At 41.9% G+C, this 27,378-nt stretch overlaps 1 protein-coding gene across 3 annotated transcripts in view; it reads left to right on the top strand.

The window, feature by feature from the left end:
- sorcs2 (sortilin-related VPS10 domain containing receptor 2) overlaps nt 1-27,378 on the top strand; it is a 729,701-nt gene that overhangs the window by 565,171 nt on the left and 137,152 nt on the right. For all 3 annotated transcript variants that reach the window (XM_072255908.1, XM_072255907.1, XM_072255909.1), the window contains exons 11-12: nt 9,308-9,410; nt 26,854-26,930. In XM_072255908.1, coding sequence (XP_072112009.1) covers nt 9,308-9,410; nt 26,854-26,930 — 180 coding nt within the window. The remainder of the gene's footprint in view (nt 1-9,307; nt 9,411-26,853; nt 26,931-27,378) is intronic.

Below are 27,378 nucleotides of genomic sequence, written 5' to 3'. Positions count from 1 at the left end.
CTCCATGATGTGAAACTTGGAGGGAATCTTGCACCAGTACAAATCTAGAAGTAGTCCAGGTCCATTGTTCTCTCTAAGCTGCTCGGGTGAGCAGCCACACAGTAACTGAAATGCTCCTGTGCACATAGCCTTTGTTGCCATGCAGCTGGAAATTTCTTTTATGTGACGTTAATGTAATTTTGAAATTATGGTAACATAATTTTGAAATTATGCTAATGTTGTTTTGAAATCTATGTTAATATAATTGTGAAATACCCTGTAATTATGTGTTAATGAATATAATCCATAAATTTTCTAAATAATAAACGTACCATAACCTTTACTTTGAAATATTTTAGAGCTTCAATGTATTTAAATTGTCAATGTTTCAAGTTACAACACTGTTGTAACAATAAGCACTATTGCTAACGGTGTTTCAGAAGATTTGGCATCTCATTGTAAATTCTTTCAGAAAAGCACTGCAATATGCAAAAGTAAAAGTTAGCAAGTTACCGTCACATTATTGTGGCAATACTATCTATAGGAGTGATGAAGTGAGAGATCTGTTTGCATCTTAAAAGTTCTGATGTCACTACTGCACCTATTTGATTCAGTCAACATGTGTGTAATCACTTTGATAATGGATTTCCTGACTATGACTTAAGAGAACGGCAAGCTTTTGACCCTGTTGCTTTTGCGAATGTAGCGAATTTTGGATTTCGAAAGAGGATGTTGTACGACTGACAAAAATAATACTCAACTACTATTAAGAACTATGACAAAAGCATTGCCTCAAAAATGTCATAACAATAATGTGATTTCAAATTTGGCATTTCTGAGAAAGTTAAGGCTGGCTCAATTCAGATGATGTTTTGAACTATGTGCTTAGAAACAAAGAATTTGAAGAAGTGTCAATTCTTGTTGACATCATTGGAACATTTTAGGCTTCTAGTGCTGACTGCGAACATGGATTCAGTCTTATGAATTCAATCAAATGTAGATCTAGAAACAGATTAGAAGTGGAACAGGTTAATACACATCTTTCATCTGGATGCGAAACTAATCTGGACAGTGATTAGAGACAATGGATTTGTAATAAAGACAGACAAGAAAAAGTTTACGCAATGTGAGAGGTTTTTTTGTTGTACTGTATTTAATTCTACCCTTCAATTAGTAAATAAAATCAAAACTATGTGATTTTTCAATTTTCATCCTAAATAGTCATAGTATGCATATTACAAACAAAAACTTTAAGTGCTGCACAGTTTTCAGGCCATGTACAAATTTCCTGCTCAGAGCAATAGTTGATCCGCGCAGCTGTAAAAAAAATTAGAGATTTAAACTGTTCAGCACCTGGCATGTGGCATTCTATGGGAGCATAGGATGGAGATGATTCACCAAGATATTACCTGGGATAGAAAGGTTCAGCCATGAAGACAGACTTGAAAGTTCACAGAACAGTTCAGCACAGAATCAGACCTCTAGCCCCATGATGTTGGTGCCAACCATTAAACTAACCCTTTCTGCCTCCATTCCCCATCGCTTCATACGTCTGTGTAAATGCCTCTTAAATGTCACTATTCTTCCCTCATCTCTCCTGGTAGCATGTTGTATGACTAACTCTCTCTTATCAATGCAAAGTACCAGTCAAAACTCTTTTGCTCCCTAAAGCATCCACATCCATTCTGCAATTACACGACCAGAGCCACACGCAATAGAGTCACACAACACTGAAACAGGTCCTTTGGCAGAGCTGGCTCAAGACGTCCATCCAAGTCCCAGTTGCCAATGTCTGGCCCATAATCCTTCAGAATCCTCTCCAATAACTTACCTGTGCCAATTGTTTGACTTACTAACATTTGGAATGTTAGCCAAATCAGACCTCACCAAAGTCTTATGCAATTTCAACACAACATCCCAATTCCTGTACTCAGTACTTTGATTTATGAAGTCCAACATTGCAATAGCGTTTTTTATGACCCTATCAACCTATGACACCTCTATCAATGGATTATGGATCTGTATTCCTACATCCGTCTGCTGTGCCCTCTTCAGTGCCCTACTGTTCATTGTGTTAACTGAGTTTGTCCTCCTAAACTGCAAAGCACTTGTCTCCATTAAATTCCATCTGCCATTTTTCAGTCCACTTTTCCAGCTGGTCCAGATCCTGCTGCAAGGTTTGATAGCCATCTTTGCTCTCCACCACCTGCAATTCCAATCTTGGTATATTTGCATATTTCCTGATCCAGTTAACCACATTATCATCCTGTCGTTGGTATAGATGACAAACAACAGCAGACCCAGCACCGATCCCTGCAGCACTCCACTAGTCACAGGCCTCCAGTCAGAGAGGCAGCCATCTACTACCGCTCTCTGGTTTCTCCTGCTAAACCAACATTAAGTCAGATTTACTACTTCATCCTGAATGTCAAGTGAATGAATCTTCTGGACCCATGCAGCTTTCTAAAGTCCTTGTATATAAGGTCCACTGCTTTATCTTCATCAACTTTCTTGTTAACCTCCTCAAGAATCTTTTTCAGATTGGTTAGACACTGCCTACCATGGGAAAAACCATGTGGCTATTCCTAGTCAGGCCCTGTCTATCCAAATACTTACATATTCTGTTCCTTAGAATACCTTCCAACAATTTACCCACTATTGACATCAGACTCACCAGTCTATAATTCCCCAGCTTATTCTTAGAACTTTTCATGAACAACAGATATTGAGTATAGGAGTTGGGATGTAATGTTGAAATTGTATAAGGCATTGGTAAGGCCAAATTTGGAGTACATGTATTGTGTACAGTTCTGGTCACCGAATTGTAGGAAAGATGTCAATAAAATTGAGAGAGTACAGAGGAGGTTTACTAAAATGTTGCCTGGGTTTCATCTCCTAAGTTACAGAGAAAGGTTGAACAAGTTAGGTCTTTATTCTTTGGAGCATAGAAGGTTGAGAGGGGACTTGATAGAGGTGTTTAAAATTATGAGGGGGATTGATAAGTTGACGTGGATAGGCTTTTTCCATTGAGAGTGGGGAGGTTCAAACAAGAGGACATGAGTTGAGAGTTAAAGGGCAAAAGTTTAGGGGTAACATGAGGGGGAACTTCTTTACTCAGAGAGTGGTGGCTGTGTGGAACAAGCTTCCAGCAGAAGTGGTTGAGGCAGGTTCAATGTTGTTGTTTAAAGTTAAATTGGATAGATACATGGACAGGAAGGGAATGGAGGGTTATGGGCTGAGTGCAGGTCGGTGGGACTAGGTGAGAGTAGGAGTTCGGCACGGACTAGAAGGGCCGAGATGGCCTGTTTCCGTGCTGTAATTGTTATATGGTTATAACAGAAATGGAGGTAATAGACAGTGAGGAAGGCTGTCCTCCAGTGCTTAGGCATCTTACCTGTGGATAAGGACGTTTTAAATACCTCTGACAGGGCCCCTGAAATTTCTGCAACAGTCTCCCACACAGCCTCAAGAGAGCAAGCTCCTCATCTTCTGTAACGGAGATACAATCCGTAACCTCACCACCATATTGCCTCAGTTCTATAGGCTCTATGTTCATTGCCTAAGTAAATGCAGATGCAAAAATACGGTATCTTTTTAAAATCTCCCCCATTATCTTTCGGTTCTATGCACAGATGACAATGCTGATCTTCAAATGGACCAATTTTGTCCTTTGTTATCCTTTTGCTCTTGATATATCTGTAAATGTCCTTGGAATTCTCCTCCACCTTGTCTGCCAGAACAACTTCATGCCTTCTTTTAACCCTCCTAATTTCTCTCTTAAGTGTTCTCTTGAATTTTTATGTTCCTGAAACGCCTTGTTTGTTCCTTGTTGCCTTTACCATGGTTGAAATAGAAAAAGACACAGAGTGGGCAACAGCAGTTCAGCCAAACATTATGTATCTGACTCAATCTACATTGTCACTGAAGGAGAATATTTTTTTCTGTGCAAGTTCATTAACTTTTCATTTTATTTTGTATTTTTTTCTGAGAAATTTAAGATATGGTGGAGTTCCACTTTTTTTGAGTAGAGCTGGGTTTGTAGTTAAATTGCAAATATTATTAATGAAATATTGCTCATTTTGGATAATGAATATCAGGACTTGCATAGAAGACCAACGTGCATAAGATGTTTCGTAGCCTGGGGAAAAATACACACATAGGACAACAAGAACTTTTCCGGGTCTTTAATTCCTTTATCTGTTTTAGATGTTTTAATGCAGAAAGATGGTATCAAAAATAAAAAAAACAAGGAAATGAATTTTAAAAAAACAGTTTCTGCTGTTACAATCTCAGTTTAATTTCGGATCGCACCCTTGTTACATATGCAGTATGAGAATAACTAAAACAAAATATACAGAACCAATACGGTAGTGGTAATTATTTGGCACACGCGTGCTTAACTTCCAAACACACACAGGCTAGACCTTGAAACAAGTTTTCTGTGCTCACATAGACCGATAAGGAACGTCACCCATTCACGTAATACAGCACTGATTAATTTTACTCGCGAAAATCTTTCCTCGCCAAACCTGAGAAGAGCACTCAAACATGGTTCTCTCTCGAACATGGCAACTCTTTGCTCTACTCAACCTGTGCATAATGACGTCACCAGGCACAAGTAGCTATCTTATCATTACCAGGGTAAATACATCAGTGCACTTTAACATTAAAAAATGATATTCAATAGTCACCTGGTAATAACAAATTCAGTTACTTCAATCATTAAAAATTTATAGACTTCCAAATTTATCATGGTCCTTATTTTTTATCATCTTTTTAACTGGGCTTTCTGCCCAAGAATTGTAGTCTGGGTTGTAAACTAATTTATATTGCTCTACAACAATTAGACAAATGATGTTCTATATTTCATTTAATGTCAGAATTCATGGCTAGCACAATACTGTTCATTACCAGAAACCTGGGCTCAATTCCCACTGTTGCCTGTGAGGGTTTCCTCCGGGTGCTCCGGTTTCCTCCCACAGTCCAAAGATGTACCGGTTGCTAGGTGAATCAGTCATTGTAAATTCTCCTATGATTAGGCTAGGGTTGCTGAGCAACACTCTCAAAGGCCAGAAGGGCCTATTCCACCCTGTATCTCAGTAAATAAATACACTGAGTGGCCAGGATGATGTTGAAATCTAACAAGTTATGCCTGATTTTTTGTCATCTATTGTCAAATAGTTTGATATTGCTGTGGAGTTCAAATTTAAAATGATTATCAATTCTCCACTTCTGCCTTACCACATCTGATGCACACAGATATTTCAGAGTGGAACATTTCACCATGGCTTTATTTCCATAAATATAAGATCTGGTGAATGAGTACAAAGCCTGTATGTATGATGTTTTATTCACTGATTGAAGGAAGATGAATCAGGGTTGGTTTGCAGTGGTTACTTCACTCGCATTTTGACCTGCTCGGAGGTAGCTAGCTAAGAAAAAATAGATGCAGCAGCAAAGGTCAGTAGATGTCTTATTTAGGTAAGGGTGTCGAGGAATATGGATCAAAGTGGATCAAAAGGAGTTTAGACACTTAAGCCATGAGAGCTCACAAATGATGGAGAGGCTGAAGGCCAGTGGACAACTACTGTATATACAATGTATTTGTGATAAAGAGGAATCACAATTAAAGATGACGACTGAATAAAATTTGAAAGGCTGGTATTTGGCTGTCCCTCCCCATCTCTCTCTCTCTCTCTGTCTCTTTCACCCTCTCAACCCCCTCTCTCTCCCTCCCCCTGCCGTCTCCTACCCTCTCTCCCCTTCCTCTCCCTTACCCTCTGTCCCCTTCATCCCCTATTCCTCCCCAATGTTTCTCTCTAATACTCCCTCTAGCCCTCCTCTCCCCTCTTCTCACTCTCTCACCCCTTCTGTCCCCCCCACTAACCTTTCCTGTTACTCAAGAGAACAACTCAAGCTTCTACTTTTTGGAATTTTTTGTTGGAGGTAGACGAGGTTATGGAGACACAAGAGATGACAGTGTTCACCTTTCCCACCACAGAGTAGATTTATATGGAGGGCTGCTGCAAGAACACATATCCATCCACAGAAGCACCCACCATCCAGGTCACGTCCTCATCCCTCTGCTTCCATTGTGCAGGAGGTGCAAAATCCTCAGGTTCAGGAATGGTTGTTACCATGCAACCATTGTGCTCTTGAACTGGTGTGGATAACATCATTCAGTGCAACTCTAAACTGATTTTATGATTTGCAGACTCTCCTTCATTGACTCTTTTACAATTCACATTCTCAGTACAAAGTTTGCACATTAGTTGTTTGTCAGTATTTGTCTGTCTTGGTATAGTTTTTCGTAAAATTCTGTTGTATTTCTTTTTTCCTGTAAGTATTTGCAAGAAAATGAATTTGTCTGCAGAGACTGAGGGGATCTTTGGGTCATATGTTTTGTGGAATTTTGTTTGCGGGTAAGGCTCTCTCAAAAGTAGCCACGGTTGGGTGACGCTATTCCAGCTCGGGGAATCGGAGTTCGAGTTCAATTCTGTAAGGAGATTCTGTACTTCCTCTCCCGGGAATCTGCAGGTTTTCCCCGAGTGATCTGGTTTCCAAAGATGTACCGAGTAGGTTAACTGGTCAATGTAAGGGTTAATCAGGGTTGTGGAGTGGGTTACCGGGATGACCTGGCTGGAAGGGCCTACTCTGCAATGTATAGTCAAATAAAATTAATAAGTGTCATACAAACTTCATGTAGCAATAATTTATTGCAATCTTTCAGATACTTTTTAGCCAATGTGTTCTACTCTAGTTGGAGCATTCCCATTGGGGTAATGTGATTTTCAGGCTGGAGTATATTGCGAAGGATTTTAAAATTTGGGATCTGACTCAATCTCTCTAGAATCTGAGACAAGTATCACTGTATTTACAAAGTGAACAATCTAGACACAGAGGAAGCTCTCGTTCTAGTGCTGCTGCTGCTTGTCTCCAGTGACCCACCTTCAATCCTGACCTCGGGTGTTGTCTGTATGGAGTTTTAGATATTCTCCCTGTAATTGGGTTAATTGACTACCACAAGTTACCTCAAGAATGGCTGTCAGAAGAATCCGGAGGAATTGCTGGGCATGTGAGTGAGAGTATGTTTCAGGAAAATAATTTCAGAATGGGACTGATGAGAATGGTCAGCAAAATGGTTTAGGCTTGACCACCTTATACTGTAAGAAAATACTCCTGATTGTAAAGCTAGTGTAAAAGTCAAACATTAAGCTAAGAAGGTAAGGCATAAACAACTGGCTGATATAATAATGAAGCTCAGTTCAGGTACATCTTTGTTAACCTGATGTGTGTTTTAGTAGGAAAAATACTAAATGAGGGAAAAAAAATTGAACAGCTCCTGAAAATAGAAAGTTGGCAACTTGTTTTTGCTCTCAGAACTTAAACATATTTTCCTTAATAATTCATTTTCATCCATTTAACACATAAACTAGGTGTTAATAACACTAGTGATCTTTATACAAACAGAAGAAAGCTTTAACTGTGACATACTCTATTTCTTTTATCTACCTGTGCACTACTAAAGGCTGATTTATACTTATGCGTCAAATTGACACCGTAGGTACAGCGTAGCCGCGAACCCTACGCAGAGCCTATGGGGATCCCTACGCTGTAGCCTGACGCGCACCTCTCCCAAAATGTAACTACGCGTCATGGCAACGCAGACCGCAGCAACTGTGATTGGTCCACTTGGTAGCGTCGCATTTCCTCCTACACACTGCAATAGATTCCCATTGGGCAACTGACAGGCAGGGAAGGAACTCTGGCTGCAATGCTTTCCATAAAGCTTCACAGACCTCCGAAATTATGGAGGACACATTTTGCTTTTACGAAAAAGACGCTTGCTTTAAACTTGTTTACCGTGAGAAAGACTACCATGACCATGAAGCCTTGCACGGGCAGGTGTGTGCGCATGTGCGACATGCCAGAATTGCAGAGCAGCGCAGACACACCAACGCACAAGTATAAATGCTCACAATGCGTATAGGCCACTTGCGTAGGTTATGGCGTCCATTTGATACAGAAGTATAATCAGCTTTTAAGGTTAGTCTTCGAAAACCTTTTAGTGAATTTGTTATAGTTCTGAAAAAGAGATGATAACTTGTGTGCTTTGCATATAAAACTGTTTTGACTCTGCACTTTGGTGGAGATTGGTGTATATTTTTGTGGAGATTTTAGTTGTGTTGTGAAGCAATTTTCTATATGAGGGGTGATTGATAAGTTTGTGGCCTAAAGTAGAAGGAGTCAATTTTAGAAAACCTAGCACATTTATTTTTCAACATAGTCCCCTCCTACAGTAGAAGGAGTCAATTTTAGAAAACCTAGCACATTTATTTTTCAACATAGTCCCCTCCTACATTTGCACAGTTAGTCTAGCGGTCGTGGAGCATACGGATCCCTTCTTTGTAGAAGTCGGCATCTTGGACCTCCAGAAAGTGGTCCACAGCAGGGGTGATTGATAAGTTTGTGGCCTAAGGCAGAAGGAGATGAGTTATTAACTTCAAAAGAGTTGAACTGCATGTGCATACAACGAGAGCTGTATAAGTCATCTCCTTCTGCCTTAGGCCACTATAGGAAGGATGTGGAAGCACTGGAAAGGGTACAGAGAAGATTTACCAGGATGCTGCCTGGTTTAGAAAGTATGCATTATGATCAGAGATTAAGGGAGCTAGGGCTTTACTCTTTGGAGAGAAGGAGGATGAGAGGAGACATGATAGAGGTGTACAAGATAATAAGAGGAATAGATAGAGTGGATAGCCAGTGCCTCTTCCCCAGGGCACCACTGCTCAATACAAGAGGACATGGCTTTAAAGTAAGGGGTGGGAAGTTCAAGGGGGATATTAGAGGAAGGTTTTTTACTCAGAGAGTGGTTGGTGCGTGGAATGCACTGCCTGAGTCAGTGGTGGAGGCAGATACACTAGTGAAGTTTAAGAGACTACTAGACAGGTATATGGAGGAATCTAAGGTGGGGGCTTATATGGGAGGCAGGGTTTGAGGGTCGGCACAACATTGTGGGCCGAAGGGCCTGTACTGTGCTGTACTATTCTATGTTCTATGTTCTATTTGAATGTGTGTTCTTGTATGCTGCAACTGCCGTAATCCCTCCAAGGACTGGGTATGATTTGTGGCAAAGCAGAATGTAACACTCCAGATGTTTAAAAAACATGAATAATTATGTTAGCTGAAATAAGCAGGTTTTGCCATTTTAATCTATCATACATTGGCTTTTATTTGCCAATTGGAAACAAGCATATTGCTTTTAGTACAAATAAAGACAATTCCAATTGGCCCAATAAGCAACTTTTTTTCTTCTATTTTTCTGTAGCCGGACTGCTCTGTCCACCTGCACTTGCGCTGGGCTGATAACCCTTATGTATCAGGCACCGTTCACACCAAAGATACTGCACCAGGACTTATTATGGGAGCAGGTAATATTATTATTTGTTTGAATGTATTTTTAATCATTCTTTTTCTTTGAAAGGTAATTAGAAATGTATAAAAATTGAGTTGAGCATTCATTTACAGTTGGACAGGAAGCCTTGTCAACCAATCATTCCAACTACAGTACCGTCTCTTCAAAACTTGTAGTTGTGGCTATTGCTGTGCATCATTACTGGTTGTGCATTTCACTCTGTAACTATACCTCAGGATATTTTTTTTGCAAAGGTTCATCATGACCACTTTTAATCGTCTTTTAGTAAAGAATGGTAAACATAATGAGGAACGTTGACTGTACTCTTTTTCCATAGATGTTGCCTGGCCTGCTGAGTTTCTTATAACGAACTGTGTTGCTTATAACGAAGACGCCTTCAGTTCAAAGAAACATTTTCTCTATAGTGCTGAGACCAGTTCCCTGAGCATCATGTTGCCAGGACCACATTATATCAGTTTCCTGTCTTAAAAGCATATAGAGAGGTGGAATCTCTTGCAGAAAGAGGCAACTGACTGTACAGAGTAAGCCCTGAACAACCAGCTGTCATGTGTGGTCTGATGTTCACACCATAGCTTTGTATTCTTAGACTGGATGTACAAGGAGGCAGCATGTTCAGTCAGCCACTCACATTGACTACCTGGTCAGAAGCAAAAAATAAACCAACAGCAAAAGGCAAGTTACTAAGGTACTCTTGACCGAAGTGATCACAGAATCAGCTAACACGAGGAATTCTGCAGATGCTGAAAATTCAAGCAACACACATCAAAGTTGCTGGTGAACGCAGCAGGCCAGGCAGCATCTCTAGGAAGGGGTACAGTCGACGTTCCGGGCCGAGACCCTTCGTCAGGACTAACTGAAAGAAGAGCTAGTAGAAGATTTGAAAGTGGGAGGGGGAGGGGGAGGGGGAGATCCAAAATGATAGGAGAAGACAGGAGGGGGAGGGATGGAGCCAAGAGCTGGACAGTTGATTGGCAAAAGAAATATGAGAGGATCATGGAACAGGAGGCCTAGGGAGAAAGAAAAGGAGGAGGGGGGGAAAACCCAGAGGATGGGCAAGGGGTATAGTGAGAGGGACAGAGGGAGAAAAAGGAGGGAGAGAAAAAGAATGTGTGTGTATAAATAAATAACGGATGGGGCATTAGCGGAAGTTTGAGAAGTCAATGTTCATGCCATCAGGTTGGAGGCTACCCAGACGGAATATAAGGTGTTGTTCCTCCAACCTGAGTGTGGCTTCATCTTTACAGTAGAGGAGGCTGTGGATAGACATATCAGAATGGGAATGGGAGTCCCAGTGGCCACACATTTTAATTCCACGTCCCATTCCCATTCTGATCTGTCTATCCACGACCTCCTCTACTGTAAAGATGAAGCCACACTCAGGTTGGAGGAACAACACCTTATATTCCGTCTGGGTAGCCTCCAACCTGATGGCATGAACATTGACTTCTCAAACTTCAGCTAGTGCCCCACCTCCCCCTCGTACCCCATCTGTTATTTATTTATACACACACATTCTTTTTCTCTCCCTCCTTTTTCTCCCTCTGTCCCTCTGACTATACCCCTTGCCCATCCTCTGGGTTCCCCCCCCCCTTGTCTTTCTCCCCAGACCTCCTGTCCCATGATCCTCTCATATCCCTTTTGCCTATCACCTGTCCAGCTCTTGGCTCCATCCCTCCCCCTCCTGTCTTCTCCTATCATTTTGGATCTCCCCCTCCCCCTCCCACTTTCAAATCTCTTACTAGCTCTTCTTTCAGTTAGTCCTGACGAAGGGTCTCGGCCTGAAACGTCGACTGTACCTCTTCCTATAGAATCAGCTGTTTGTTTCTCAGAACTCCACTCAAACATTATGATAAGGTTTTGGAAAACCTCACTGGCCACTGGAAAAGCAGTTCGTTAGTAATTTCATTTATTATAGTTTATCTAGAAAACAAATGATATGGTCCAAAGCTCCCTTCCAGAGAGATTAGCATAAATTGGCTCATTTATATAGCAAAAGTAATAAAAGCTGTTATCAATGGCAGATAGATTGAACCCCTGCACAATTAATGTGTTTGACAAAAGAACCCTTGGTACCTCGACAAATCACTGGATATTGAGTTTCTGTGCTTTGGAATTCATTTCATGAAAGATGCTGGAAGTAGATTCAATAACACTTTAGAAAGGGAATTCGATAATTTACATGTAAATGGAAAATAAATAGGCCGAAGGGAACGAGCAAGAGAGGAGAACTAGATTAGAAATTTCGCTGGGTTTTAGCAAAGCTGTGGTAGGTTAACTTTCATGATTCAGTTCAAACTTTGGAATATTTTTAAGCACTCTTATGGTAATTTGTATGCCATTCAAGAGGAATTAAGGCAGGAGCGGATACCACCTCTACAAACCTCTTCTGTCATTTAATGAGGTCATGGCTTATTTTGATTCTAACATTAACCACACATCCCACTGTAACCTTCCTTTAGTAAACCTTAGCCTTGGTCTGCTTCTGCCACCCGATGCGGAAGACAGTTCCAAAGACTCAGTACCCTTGGAGAAAGAAAATACTGCATTCTCTGTCTTAAATTCTGCTTAGAATCTATAACCCCTCGTTCCAGATTCTCCTACCTCCTTTCCACATTCACCCTGTCAAGATGTCATGAAATTTCAATTAACCATTCTTTCAACCTTTTAAAATCCAGCAATTCCAGGCAAAACTACCCAGCTCTGCTCAGAAGGCATCCCACCCATTCTAGATGTCAATAGCAGTTGATGTAGTCTGAGAATTGCCAAAAGACGGTGTGTAAAATGATCACTATCTCAGGGTAGCATTTGCAGATGGATCTGGAGCCTGTCAGCAACAATAACACTATGGGCAGTGGGCACAAATCCTGCCAGCCGCCTTCATGAATTGCTTGCTAATTTGACATATTACCTGCAGTTCACCCAGCAGACATTGTTACACTGACATATTACCTGCAGTTCACCGAGCAGACATTGTTGCACTGACATATTACATATTGTTCACACAGCAGACATTGTTACACTGACATATTACATGTAGTTCAGCCAGCAGACATTGTTACATTGATATATTACATGTAGATCAACCACCAGACATTTGTACACTGATATATTACATGTAGTTCAGACAGTATTATAAATGATTCGTTTCTGGATTACTCAAAGACTAGTGATATTGTGGATAGCAAGGATGGTTTTCGAAGACCTCAGCAGGAGATAAATCAGATGGAAAGTTGAGCAGAGATATGAGTGAACGGAATTGAATTCTAGTAAATAGGATATCATTTATATTGGGAAGACAAATAGGTTTTTTCACCATAAAGAGTCAACTACTAAGACATGTTGATGTGCAGAGGAATCTTAGCATTCAAGAACATAGTTTGGTGAAAGTAGAACCATGGATTGATTGGGTGGTGAAGTTGTGTTTGTCAGGGCACAGAATATAAAAGTTGAGACGTTATGCTGCAGTTAGATTAGGCCACACGGGGTATTACGTGCAGTGCTAGTCCACACGGGGTATTACGTGCAGTGCTAGTCCACATGGAGTATTACGTGCAGTGCTAGTCCACACGGGGTATTACGCGCAGTGCTAGTCCACATGGAGTATTACGTGCAGTGCTAGTCCACACAGGGTATTATGTGTTAGATTCGGCCACACGGGGTATTACGAGTTAGATTAGTCCACACGGGGTATTACGAGTTAGATTCGGCCACACGGGGTATTACGTGTTAGATTAGGCCACACGGGGTATTACGTGTTAGATTAGGCCACACGGGGTATTACGAGTTAGATTCGACCACACGGGGTATTACGAGTTAGATTAGGCCACACGGGGTATTACGAGTTAGATTCGGCCACGCGGGGTATTACGTGTTAGATTAGGCCACACGGGGTATTACGTGTTAGATTCGGCCACACGGGCTATTACGAGTTAGATTCAGCCACACGGGGTATTACGAGTTAGATTCGGCCACACGGGGTATTACGTGTTAGACTCGTCCACACGGGGTATTACGTGTTAGATTCGGCCACACGGAGTATTACGAGTTAGATTCGGCCACATGGGGTATTACGTGTTAGATTCAGCCACACGGGGTATTACGTGTTAGATTCGGCCACACGGGCTATTACGAGTTAGATTCGGCCACATGGGCTATTACGAGTTAGATTCGGCCACACGGGGTATTATGTGTTAGATTAGGCCACACGGGGTATTACGTGCAGTGCTAGTCCACACGGGCTATTACGAGTTAGATTCGGCCACACGGGGTATTACGTGCAGTGCTAGTCCACACGGGGTATTATGAGTTAGATTCGGCCACACGGGGTATTACGTGTTAGATTCGGCCACACGGGCTATTACGAGTTAGATTCGGCCACACGGGGTATTACGTGTAGTGCTAGTCCACACGGGCTATTACGAGTTAGATTAGTCCACACGGGGTATTACGAGTTAGATTCGGCCACACGGGCTATTACGAGTTAGATTCGGCCACACGGGGTATTACGTGTAGTGCTAGTCCACACGGGCTATTACGAGTTAGATTAGTCCACACGGGGTATTACGAGTTAGATTAGTCCACACGGGGTATTACGAGTTAGATTCGGCCACACGGGGTATTACGTGTTAGATTCGGCCACACGGGCTATTATGTGTTAGATTCGGCCACACGGGGTATTACGAGTTAGATTTGGCCACACGGGGTATTACGTGTTAGATTAGGCCACACGGGGTATTACGAGTTAGATTCGGCCACACGGGCTATTACGTGTTAGATTCGGCCACACGGGGTATTACGAGTTAGATGCGGCCACACGGGCTATTACGTGCAGTGCTAGTCCACACGAGGTATTATGTGTTAGATTTGGCCACACAGGCTATTACGTGTTAGATTCGGCCACATGGGCTATTACGAGTTAGATTCGGCCACACGGGCTATTACGTGCAGTGCTAGTCCACACGGGGTATTACGTGTTAGATTCGGCCACACGGGCTATTACGAGTTAGATTCGGCCACACGGGCTATTACGTGTTAGATTCGGCCACACGGGCTATTACGAGTTAGATTCGGCCACACGGGGTATTACGTGCAGTGCTAGTTGCCACACTATATCTTTGCACCATTCTGTTTTGCATTTGTTGCTGTATTTATTACATGGAACAGTACAGCACTGAATAGGCCATTCGGCCCACAATGTTGTGCTGAACTTGATGCCAATTTATACTAAATGTCCTCCTGTGTATCATCCTTATCCCCTCTCTATTCGTGTGTCTATCTGAAAGCCTCTTCTACTCTAACAAACTGCCTGCTTCCAATACTACCTGTGGTTAACCTATTCCAGACTTCTGCATAAATAAAATCTTGCCCCTTACATCACTGTTAAACTTCTCCTTTTAACTTTTAACACACGTCCACTGGTATTTGACATTTGTATTCTGTCTGTCTACCTTGTCTGTGCCTCTCACAATGTAAATAAACCTCTGTCAGGTTTCCCATGAGCCCCCACCGTTCTAGAGCAAATAGTAATGTTTTGGCAAATAGTAATGTTTCCTCAGAGCTCAGTATCTAATCCAGGTAGCTGTTCAACACCCTCTCCACAGTCTCCACATCCTTCCTGTAATGGCGCAATATTCCAAGAGCGGACTGACTGAAGTTTTGTATAGCTGCAGCATGAATTACTTACTCTTCTACTCAACACTGCTTCCAATGAAGGCAAACACGCTACATGCCTTCTTTACCACCTTACCCACTTGCGTAGCTACTTTAGGTGAACTATGAACTTGGACCCTAGATCCTTCTATACTTCAATGCTTGTGCAGGATGTACTATAAAACGTCTGCTCTCTCATTGCATTTGACCTCCCGTAGTGCTACACTTCACACTTCCCTGCCCATTATCTGTAACTGATCTATATTCCATTGTATTCTTTCATAGTCCTTTACACTGTCCACAATTCCACCAATCTTCGTGCCATCCACAAACATTCTAATCCACATTTTCATCCATGTACCTATCCAAACTCTCTTAAATATTGAAATTGAGCTTGCACTGGCAGCCTATTCCATACCCTCATGACCCTCTGAGTGAAAATGTTTCCCCACATGTCCCCCTTAAACTTTTCACCTTTCACCCCTAATTCATGACCTCTAGTTGTAATCCCATCCAACCTCAGTGGAAAAAGCCTGCTTGCATTTAACCTATCTAGACCCCTCATAATTCTCTATACCTCTATCAAATCTCCTCTCAATCTTTTACGTTCCAAAGAATTAAAGTCCTAACCTGTTCAATCTTTCCATATAACTCCGGTCCTCCAGATCCAGCAGTATTCTTGTAAATTTTCTCTGTACTCTTTCAATCTTATTTACATCTGTCCTCAAGGTAGGTGACCAAAACCTGCACACAATATTCCAAATTAGATCTCACCAATGTCTTAAACAACTTCAACATAACATCTCCTCTGTACTCATACTTTGATTTATGAAGGCCTATGTGTCAAAAACTTTCTTTGTGACCCTATCAACCTATGACGCATGTTCCATGAGTTATGCATTTGTATTCTCAGATCTCTTTGTTCTACCACACTCCTCAGTGCCCTGTCATTCACTGTGTAAGACCTACCCTGGTTGGTCCTACCGAAGTGCAAAACCTTGCACTTGTCTGCATCAAGTTCCACCTGCCATTTTTCATCCATCTTTCAAGGTAGTCCAGATCTCTCTGCAAGCCATAATAGTCCTCCTCACTATCCACTACATCCCCAATCTTGGTGTCATTGCAGACTTGCTAATCCAGTTTACCACATTATCATCCAGATTGTTGATATAGATGACAAATGACAATGGACCAGCACCAATCCCTGCAACACTCCACTAGTCACAGGCTTCCAGTCAGAGAGGCAACCATCTACTCCCACTCTCTGTCTTCTCCCACAGAACTGACGTCTCATCCAGTTTGCTACCTCATCTTGAATGCCGAGTAATTGAACCTTCTTGACCAACCCCCTACGTGGGGCCTTGTTAAATGCCTTGATAAAGTCCATGTAGACAAGATCCACTACCTTGCCTTCATCAACTTCCCTGGTAATTTACTCAGAAAACTGTAAAATTGTTCAGACGTGGCCTACCACACGCGAAGCGATGCAAACTGGGGAAAATAAAGCCTCTATTCCATATACCCTCCAATCACACACAGGTGGTCAGACTGAAAATCTAGTTTTACTGAACAACTTCCTGCTAGTTGACATTACTTGTTCACATGTTGCTTGGATTTCCAAAATCTGCAGATTTTACAAACGAAGCCACGTTGACTATCCTTAATCAGTTCATGTCCATCCAAATACTCATAAATCTAGTCCTTTAGAATACCTTTCAATAACTTTCCCACTACTGATGTCAGGCTCACCAGCCTATAATTCTCTGGTTTATGTTTAGAGCTTCTCTTAAACAGCAGAACAACATTCGCTATCCTCCAATCTTCTAGCACTTCACCTGTCACTAAGGGTGATTTAAATATCTCTGCTAGGGCCCCAGAAACTTCTACACTTGTCTCCTGCATGATCTGAGGGAACACCTGGTCTGGCCCTGGGGATTTATCCAGCCTCACTTGCCTCAAGACAGCAAACACCTCCTTCTCTGTAATGTGCATAGAATCATGAAGTTGATGCCGTTTGGTCCCACTCCTACAGATTCTGTGTCCGTCTCCTGAGTAAATACAGATGCAAAAAATCCATTTAAGGTCTCCCCCCCAACTCTTTTGGCTCCAAGCGTGGATTACCATTCCGATTTTCAAGGGCAAGAGGATTGTCCCTTGCAATCCTTCTGCTCGTAAATAGAGTCCCTTGAGATTCTCCTTCACCTTGTCTGCTAGGGCAATCTCATGCCTTTGCTTGCATTTCTTATACTCCGTGCATCCCTCATTTTTTCCTACCTGCCTATATCTGCTATGCACCTCCTTTTTCTTTTTAACCAGGGCTTCAATATCTCTTGAAAACCAAGGTTCCCAAAACCTGTTATTCTGACAGCCACATACAAGCTTTATACTCTCAAGAGTTCACTTTTGAAGGTCTCCTACTTACCAAGTACGCCTTTGCCAGAAAACAGCCTATCCCAATGCAGTTACCAGATTTTTTCTGATACCATCAAAAATGGCTTTTCTCCAATTTAGAATCCCTACCCACGGACCAAACCTTTCTTTTTGCGTATATACTTGAAACTCTTGACGTTATGATCACTAGATGCAAAGTGTTCCCCTACACAAACTTCTGTCACCTACCCTGTCTCATTCCCTAATTCTCTCGTTGGGTCTTCTACATACTGAGTAAGAAAACTTTCCTGAACATTTTTGACAAACTCTATACCATCTAGTTCTTTTACTGTATGGGAGTGCCACTTAATATGTGGAAAGTTAAAATCGCCTACTATAACAATCTTGCAACAGTCTGCGATTTCCCTACAAATTTGTTCCTCTAATTCTTTTGGACTGTTGGATCATCTGTAATATAGCCCCATTAACATGGTCATACCTTTCTTATTGCTCAATTCCACCCATAATGCCTCACTGGACTAGTTCTCCCATCTGTCCTGACTGGGCACTGCTGGGACATTTTCCTTGACTAGTAATGCCACCCCTCCTCCTTCAATCCCTCCCACTAGGTCACGTGTAAAGAAATAGAACCCCGGAATACTGAGCTGCCAGTCCTTCCCCTGCTGCAACCAAGCCTCACTAATGGCTATAATGTCATAATTCCAGGTGTTGAGCTCACCTGCCTTTCCTATAATGCTTCTTGCATTGAAGCATACCTAGCTCAGGGCAATATTTGCACTATGCTCAACCTTTTGCTTCCTGACTTTGTCCGAGGTCTTAATATTATCTGTCTCCACAGCCTCTCCTCTACCTTCTAGTGCTCTGGTTCCCATCCCCCTGCAACTCTAGTTTAACCCCGCCGCACCCCTGTGCAGAATTAGGAAGCCTTCCCGTGAGGATATTAGTCCCCCTGCAGTTCAGGTGAAAACCATTTGTTCTGTATAGTCCCACCTTTCCTAGAAGAAGGCCGAATGATCCAGAAATCTGATGCCCTCCTTCCCACACCAACTCCTAAGCCATGAGTTGCACTAGTTCTGGCCTCATTAGCATGTGGAACAGGTAGCACTTGTGAGATCACAATCTTGGAGATCCTGCCCTTTAGTTTAGCACCTAACTCTCTGAACTCCCTTTGCAGAACCTTGTCAGTCTTCCTACCTCTGGCCCAATAACTCTCCTCTCAAAATATCCTGTACATTCTACAAGATATCCTGCACCAGGGAGACAAAGCACCAACATGAAGTCTCTACTTTGGTCCAGAAATGCCTATCTTCATTCCTTACTATCGAATCTCCGATCGCAGTCACTTTGTGATAGTCACAGAAATGCCTATCTTCATCCCTTACTATCGAATCTCCTATCACAGTCCCTTTGTGGCAAAACAGGCAAGGGTAAAATCAGGCAGAGCTGGGCTGTAACATCTTGAAGAATCCCACCCACTGTTTGTCCCACTCCATCGGGGAGGAGGCTACGTGGCATCCGCACCAGGACCATCAGACTCTAAAACAGTTACCTTCCCCAAACGGTAAAGCTGTTCAACACCTCCACCCGCTAACATCCCACCACACCCCCCAGCACCACCATAGAACCATAGAGCCCTACAGCACAGAAAACAGGCCATTCGGCCCTTCTACTTTGTACCAAAACTTTATTCCGCCAGTCCCATTGACCTGCATCCAGTCCATAACCCTCCAGATCTCTCCCATCCATGTACCTATCCAATTTATTCTTAAAACTTAAGAGTAAGCCCGCATTTACCACATCAGATGGCAGCTCGTTCCACACTCCCACCACTCTCCGAGTGAAGAAGTTCCCCCTAATGTTCCCCTTTCACCCTAAAGCCATGTCCTCTCGTGTTTATCTTTCCTAATCTAAGTGGAAAGAGCCTATTCACATTTACTCTGTCTATACCCCTCATTATTTTGTAAACCTCTATCAAATCTCCCTTCATTCTTCCACGCTCCAAGGAATAAAGTCCTAACTTGTTCAGTCTTTCCCTGTAACTCAACTCCTGAAGACCCGGCAACATCCTAGTAAATCTTCTCTGCACTCTTTCAATGTTACTGATATCCTTCCTATAGATAGATGACCAGAACTGTACTCAATACTCCAAATTTGGCTTCACCAATATCTTATACAACCTCCACATAACATCCCAACTCCTATACTCAATACTTTGATTTATGAATGCCAGGATGCCAAAAGCCTTCTTTACAACCCTGTCTACCTGTGACGCCACTTTCAGGGAATTATGTATCTGAACTCCCAGATCTCTTTGTTCCTCCGCACTCCTCAGTGCCCTACCATTTGCTGTGTATGTCCTACCTTGATTTGTCCTTCCAAAACGCAACACCTCACACTTGTCTGCATTAAATTCTATCTGCCATTTTCTGACCCATTTTTCCAGTTCGTCCAGATCCCTCTGCAAGCTTTGAAAGCCTTCCTCACTTTAATACTTTATCATTTCCTGTTCATCACCTTACGTACAGACACTCCTGTGCCTAGCGTCACTTTATGGACATACAATCAACCTATGTATGTATTCTATGTATATATTGTGTGTTTTTTTATTATTGTGTTCTTTATTATGGTTTTTTTGCTATATTGGATCTGGAGTGACAATTATTTTGTTCTCCTTTACACCTATCTAAATGACTGGAAATGATATTAAATGATCTTGAATCTTGAAATAAAACATCTGTATTTTTCATCACAGAAAATCTGGCACTAACAACCATCTGTAAATCTCAGTTACAGATCGAAACTATTGCCTGTGTCACAGTGTTACCACCCACCAAGGGTTAGTGACTGTCTATGGCCATAAGACACAGATGGCTTGCTCTACTAACTAGGGAAAAGTGTTCTTCCTGGGAATTAAATATCCAAAGATAATCAGACAATACAGAAGGATAGGCAGGAAGGTAAAGAAGGTGGGGTAGCATTCTTAATTAAAGATGAGATCTGGGCAATAGTGAAAGATGATCTAAGATCTAAGGAGCAGAATGATGAATCTGTCTGGGTAGAGATTAGGAATAGTAAAGGGGAAAAAAAATCACTGGTGGGAGTTGTCTATCGGCCACCGAATAATAACATTACAGTGACACAGGCATGTATGAATGGAACAGCAGTCATCATGGGAGACATAGATTGGGTGAATCAAATTGGTTGAGGTGGTCTTGAAGAGGACTTCATATATGTGATAGCTTTCTTGAACAGTATGTTACTGAACCTACAAGGGAACATGCCATCTGGTCCTGTTCAATGAGACAGGTAGAATTAGTGATCTTCTAGTTAGGGATCCTCTTGGAAAGAGTGATCACAGTATGACTAAGTTTCTCATACAAATGGAGGGTGCAGTAGTTCAATCTAAGCACAGTGTATTATGCCTAAACAAGGGAGACTACAATGGGATGAGGGAGGAGTTGGATAGGATAGACTGGGAACACAGGCTAAATGGTGGAATAGTTGAGGAACAGTGGAGACTTCCAAAAAGCCAGCCATGGACACCTAAGGAAATAAAAGAAGGCATTAAACTAAAAGTTCATGCATACAAAGTCACCAAGAGTAGTGGGAAACTGGAAGACTGGGAAAACTTTAAAAAACAACAAAGAACCACTAAGTGAGCAGTAAAGAAAGGATCGGTATATAATGAAAATAACCTAGTACAAAATATAAAGATGGATAGTAAAAGATTTTATAATTGTATAAAGGGGAAAAGGATGGCTAAAGTGAAGATAGGTCCCTTAGAGGACGAGGAAGGGGAATTAATATTGGGTAATGAGGAAATGGCTGAGGCTTTGAATGATTATTTTGTGCCGGTCTTCATGGTGGAGGACACATCTAACATGCCGAAGAGAGATGATTTGGATGCGATGGGAGGTGAGGACATCGATACAATAGCTATCACTAAAGAAGTAATGCTGAACAGACTTGTGGGCCTGCAGATAGATAAGTTCCCTGGTCTTGATGAAATGCATCCCAGGGTACTGAAAGAAATGGCAGAGGTTATAGTAGAGGCTTTGGTGCTGATTTATCAAAATTCTCTGGACTCTGGGCAGGTCCCAGCAAATTGGAAGACAGTGAATGTCATGCCACTGTTGAAAAAAATGATGTAGGCAAATGGCGGCTAACTATAGGCCTGTTAGTTTAACATCTGTAGTTGGGAAAATGTTTGAAGCTCTCATTAAAGAAGAAATAGCTTGGCATCTGGAAAGAAAAGGTGTGTCCTGTTTGACACACTTACTGAAGTTCTTACAAGCGCAGTGGATGGAAGGGAACAGATGGACTTGGAGTTCCAGAAGGTGCTCACCCCATAAAAGGCTCGCCATAACATAAGGTTACATAGAGTGGGTGATGTATTCGCATGGATAGAGGATTGGTTAACTAAAAGAAAGCAGAGAGTTGGGAACATGGGTGCTTCTCTGAGTGACAATCAATGGTGAGCGGTGTCCCGCAAGGGTCAGTGCTGGGCCCGCAACTGTTCACGATATACATTAACGATCTGCAAGAGGGGACAGAATGTAGTGTATCTAAGTTTGCTGATGATACGAAATTGAGTGGAAAAGCAAATTGTGCAGAGGATACGCAGAGTCTGCAGAGAGATATAGATAGGTTAAGTGAGTGGGCAAGGGTCTGGCAGATGGAGTACAATGTTGGTAAATGTGAGGTCATCCATTTTTGAAGGAAAAATAAAAGAGCAGGTTATTATTTAAATGGTAAAAGATTGCACTATGCTGCTGTGCAGAAGTACTTGTGAATGCCTATGCATGAATCACAAAAGGTTGATTTGCAGGTGCAGCAGGCTATCAAGAAGGCAAATAGAATGTTAGTCATCATTGCTAGAGGGATTGAATTTAAGAGCAGGAGGTTATACTGCAAATGTACAGGGTACTGATGAGGCCACACCTGGACTATTGCATGCAGATCTGGTCTCCTTACTTGAAGAAGGATATACTAGCTTTGGAGGCGGTGTAGAGGAGGTTCACCAGGTTGATTCCAGTGATGAGGGGGTTCAACTATGAGGAGAAATTGAGTCTCCAGGGACCGTACTCACTGGAATTCAGAAGGATGAGAGGCGATTGTATAGAAACATATAAAATTATGAAAAGGATAGATAAGATAGAGGCAGGAATGTTGTTTCCACTGGTAGGTAAGACTAGAGCTAGAGGGCATAGCTTCAAGATTCAGGGGAGCAAATGTAGGATGGAGATGAGGAGGAACTGGTTTTCCCAGAGAGTGGTAAATCTATGGAATTCTCTGCCCAATAAAGAAGTGGAGGCTACATCAGTAAATATATTTAAGACAAAATTGGATAGATTTTTGCATAGTAGGAGAATTGAGGGTTATGGGGAAAATGCAGGTAGGTGGAGATGAGTCCATGGTCAGATCAGCCATGATCTTATTGAATGGTGGAGCAGGCTCAACAGGCCAGATGCCCTGCTCCTATTTCTTATGTTCTTAACACCCAGAAGCTGTCACTCCATGCCAACCCTCGGACTACATTGAGAGTTTCCTTCAAAATTACTGACCCACTTCCTATAAATTAGAAGATGAATAATGTGAAAATTTGCCTGTCTAGAAAGCAGATCAGCTTTCTACCTTTTTCAGGGAGAAAAATAAATACTTCTTGAAGTAAGGATGATTCAATAATGCAATTATCTTTGTTTTTTGTGACTTTTAATTTGGTGTTAGCACTCTACTCATCGCCAGTTTAATGTATCAAAAATGCTCGAAGTCCAACCTCGAGGCAATAAAGCTTACTGTCATTATCCCACAACTTTGTTGCAAGGAATTGGGACCCCCTGTGAATTGCTCATCACCCTACGTGTTTGGATGCTTTGTACCACATTAATGTTAGCTTCAAGAAAGCAGCTTAATCACCCCACAATTAATTTATGAAATTGTTGTATTTACATAGTAAATTGCTACTAAACTTTGTGGGGGAAATTAAGCTGTATAATTAACAGGAGTAAGTGCTCTTTTAATGATATATAGACTGCTAATCAAACCACCCGAAACGTAGTAAGAAATAAATTGTGAAATCTCACTTTTTTAAGTTGTGAATTGGTTTTTGTGAATTTTTAATAGTTTATTTCATTATTTTTACTTTGTTTAATTTCTCTTTGAAAGCTGTTGTGTTTTACCACGCCCCCCCCCAACCCCATTCCATTTAGTCATAGTCATACTTTATTGATTCTGGGGGAAATTTGTTTTCGTTACAGTTGCACCATAAATAATAAATAGTAATAGAACCATGAATAGTTAAATAGTAATATGTAAATTATGCCAGTAAATTACGAAGTAAGTCCAGGACCAGCCTATTGGCTTAGGGTCTCTGACCCTCCCAGGGAGGAGTTGTAAAGATTGATGGCCACAGGCAGGAATGACTTCCTATGACGCTCTGTGTTGCATCTCGGTGGAATGAATCTCTGGCTGAATGTACTCCTGTGCCCAACCAGTACATTATGTAGTGGATGGGAGACATTGTCCAAGATGGCATGCAACTTAGACAGCATCCTCTTTTCAGGCACCACCGTGAGAGAGTCCAGTTCCATCCCCACAACATCACTGGCCTTACAAATGAGTTTGTTGATTCTGTTGACGTCTGCTACCCTCAGCCTGCTGCCCCAGCACACAACAGCAAACATGATAGCACTGGCCACCACAGACTCATAGAATGTCCTCAGCATCGTCCGGCAGCTGTTAAAGGACCTCAGTCTCCTCAGGAAATAGAGACGGCTCTGACCCTTCTTGTAGACAGCCTCAGTGTTCTGAGACCAGTCCAGTTTATTGTCAATTCGTATCCCCAGGTATTTGTAATCCTCCACCATGTCCACACTGACCCCCTGGATGGAAACAGGGGTCACCGGTACCTTAGCTCTCCTCAGGTCTACCACCAGCGCCTTTTGTAGATCACATTGTTTACATCATCAAATTCTGGTTCAATATCCATACTCATCATTGTGCAGAGAGGATTGAATGTCTGCTGGGATCGTCCTTTTTTCATTATTGTTCTTTCATGCAACAAGTTGACGTCTCTTTTAAAAGAAACAATTAACCTTCCATAGTGCTTGGGTATAACAATGAGTATTTTGACAGCATTAAACAGCCCAATCAGTATTGTACCATATTATGTACATTGATGTTTTGAATATATGAAGATAAGAAATTCAGATACCTGGAAATGTGTTAACAACCAGTGCAACCTGTCACGTACCCCGTAACGGGTTAAAGAACCAGCAGAAATAGAAAACACTTTGGAGTCCAGTATTGCTATTAACTAATGTTAGCTATTAGTAACTAACTAATATTAACTAATTAACTAATATTAGCTATTAGTAACTATGCAATACAGTAACATAAATGCAGATATATCAAACAGGTTAGCAACGATTATATATTTAAGTGTGGAAATATATGAAAACCAAGCTTCTTCAAGTCTAGGGGTAAATAGTCTTACGATGATGAGTAAAGTTCAGTTCAGTTCATGATATTTAGTCGAGTAGTGATGGAGAGAGAGAGAGAGGGAGAGATTTGAGTCTTCAGGTGAGCTGACGCCGTCGATCTTCCCGTTGTCTTCCAAAATCCTTTAAAGGTCACCAACTGTGACCACAACAGAGGGCACCGTTCTTCTGTGATGGAATTATCAACCTAGGCAAGGGTTGGACACATGAATAACTCCCCACCGATCACACCCTTTTCACACTGCGAGAGCCACTGATCGATCCTCCAAAACCCACCTTTTCTATGGGCACGACAAAGCTCATTTAGTGTCCAAAACCACGTGTCTCTAGGTCTAACAGCTGACCTCCTATTTATCTCACCATACTGATACCAACTGTCCATCAAGCGGCTCCTCCCTTCTCTCTCTGTAAGAACTTGGAAGCTGCCAGTGTCCTTGTAAAAGTGTAAACAAACTGTGAGCAGTCTTCGCCTCTCTCTCTCTTTCTTCCTCTCTCTTTTTAACAAGGTGTCTGTGTTCCACAACACACTCTCTCTCTCTCTCTCTCTCTCTCTCTCTCTCTCTCTTTTCAAAAGCACAGTTCATAGGGGTAATTCAGGACGCCATCACAAACCCAAAGATATTTATTTATTTATTGGGTGGTAGTGTAGAATAGCCCCTATCCAGCTCTTCCATCCACCCCGATTCAATCCTAGCCTAATCACGGGACAATTTACAATGACCAATTAACCTTAGAACCAGTACATTTTTGAACTCTGGGAGGAAACCGGATCACCCTGAGGAAACCTGCGCAGTCACCGAGAGAATGTACAAACTCCTTACGGACAACGGCGGGAAATTGAACCCCAGTTGCTGGTACTGTAAAGTGGTGTGCTAACCATAGTGCTACCGTGCTGCCCCAATGCTGAGGGTAGCCTACGTCTGTCACCACACATAGCAAGCCCACAATGTTCAGCAGAACAATGCAAGCAACAGCAACAAAACAAAATAACAACAGCAAGGCAGCCCCCCACTGACCCACTCGCTTGTAGACACAGACAGACCTCCAATCCCAGGACAGGCCACCTTCGTTTATGTTTAACCATTTACTCCCGTTAATTACATGGCTTTTTACAGACATGCAAGGTATGTAATCATCAACAGTGCTATTGTCTTCTAAGAATCCCTGCTTCCTTTATCAATTTCACCACATTTGTTGAGATTTATGGACAGTTTACATGTGAATTTTCTCCAGCTCACTTGCTGCATTTCTTCAGTTCCAGTGAAGATTGAGAAGCCCTTTAAATGGGCTTTCCATGGTCGTTACAAAGGATGTACTGAGAAAAGTCCTGGAAATTTATCACCTTCATTTTCAGCCTTATCGAATACACCAGAAGTAAAGCCTCTCTGCACCTCTGTCCAACTCTGTTGGAGGAGGTACAGACTAGCGTTACATGATTTTGTTCTTTCATAAGGCATATAGTGGCTTGGGCAATAAGCTGCCAGTTGCTGCATCAGAACAGACATACTTGTGTTATAAGCCTTGTCCAGCGGAATTGGTTAAGACAATTCACACTCTTTACATAATTCTTACAGCCAATGGGAAGATTCATTTGTCTTTGTGGATTTATATTGGATCGTGTGAGGTATCTAATCCACTCAATCTGCGGCATTTTCTCAAAATCAAGATTCTCTTTCATCCTCCATTTGCACCTTCTGCCTTTTTAAATGCAACACATGAATATAATGTGAGAATTCTTTAATGATGTTTCATGAAAATGCACACTGCAGCTGCTACTGGGAAAAGATGCTGAAAGTAACCCTCCTTTCCAATGTATGTTCATAATAAGCAATATGCACACATCAGCTTATGACTTTTTATTCATTACGTTGTATAAAAGAACGACTTCTTGTGTCTTAGGAAACTTGGGTGCCCAGCTGGTTGAATATAAGGAAGATATGTACATAACCTCTGACTGTGGCAATACGTGGAGGCAGGCAAGTAAACTAACTAAGTGCTTTGCACAACAGTTTGAACAGGTCTGTTTCTGTGGTTGATATGTTGGTCATTGTGTGCATATATGTTGTGCAGTTCTCATTCCAACCTCTGTTGGGTTTCACTGTAAGGAGGGTGACATAATCCCCATGAGCACTAGTTTGAAAGGAGTATGTTTCAATTTTTTCTGAGATTTATACTCCTGTAACTTTTATAATTTAGAATAATTTTATCCTTAAACCTTAATCTGCTTGGAGATCCATTCTTTCCTTACAAATAACAGCCATAAACACCCAGTGGCCAGTTTATCACGTAATGCATAAAAACATGCTGACGTAGTCAAGAAGTTAATTTGTCGTTCAGATCAAACATTAGAATGGAGAAGACGTATGACCTGCGTGACTTAGAATGACGACCATGGAATGACTGTTGGTGCCAGACGGGGTAGTT

Source organism: Mobula birostris, chromosome 4, assembly GCF_030028105.1.
Source record: "Mobula birostris isolate sMobBir1 chromosome 4, sMobBir1.hap1, whole genome shotgun sequence".
NCBI classification, from domain to species: Eukaryota; Metazoa; Chordata; class Chondrichthyes; order Myliobatiformes; family Myliobatidae; genus Mobula; species Mobula birostris.
The sequence above is the reverse complement of the archived record's forward strand: the minus strand, read 5'-3'. Positions and strand labels throughout refer to the sequence as shown.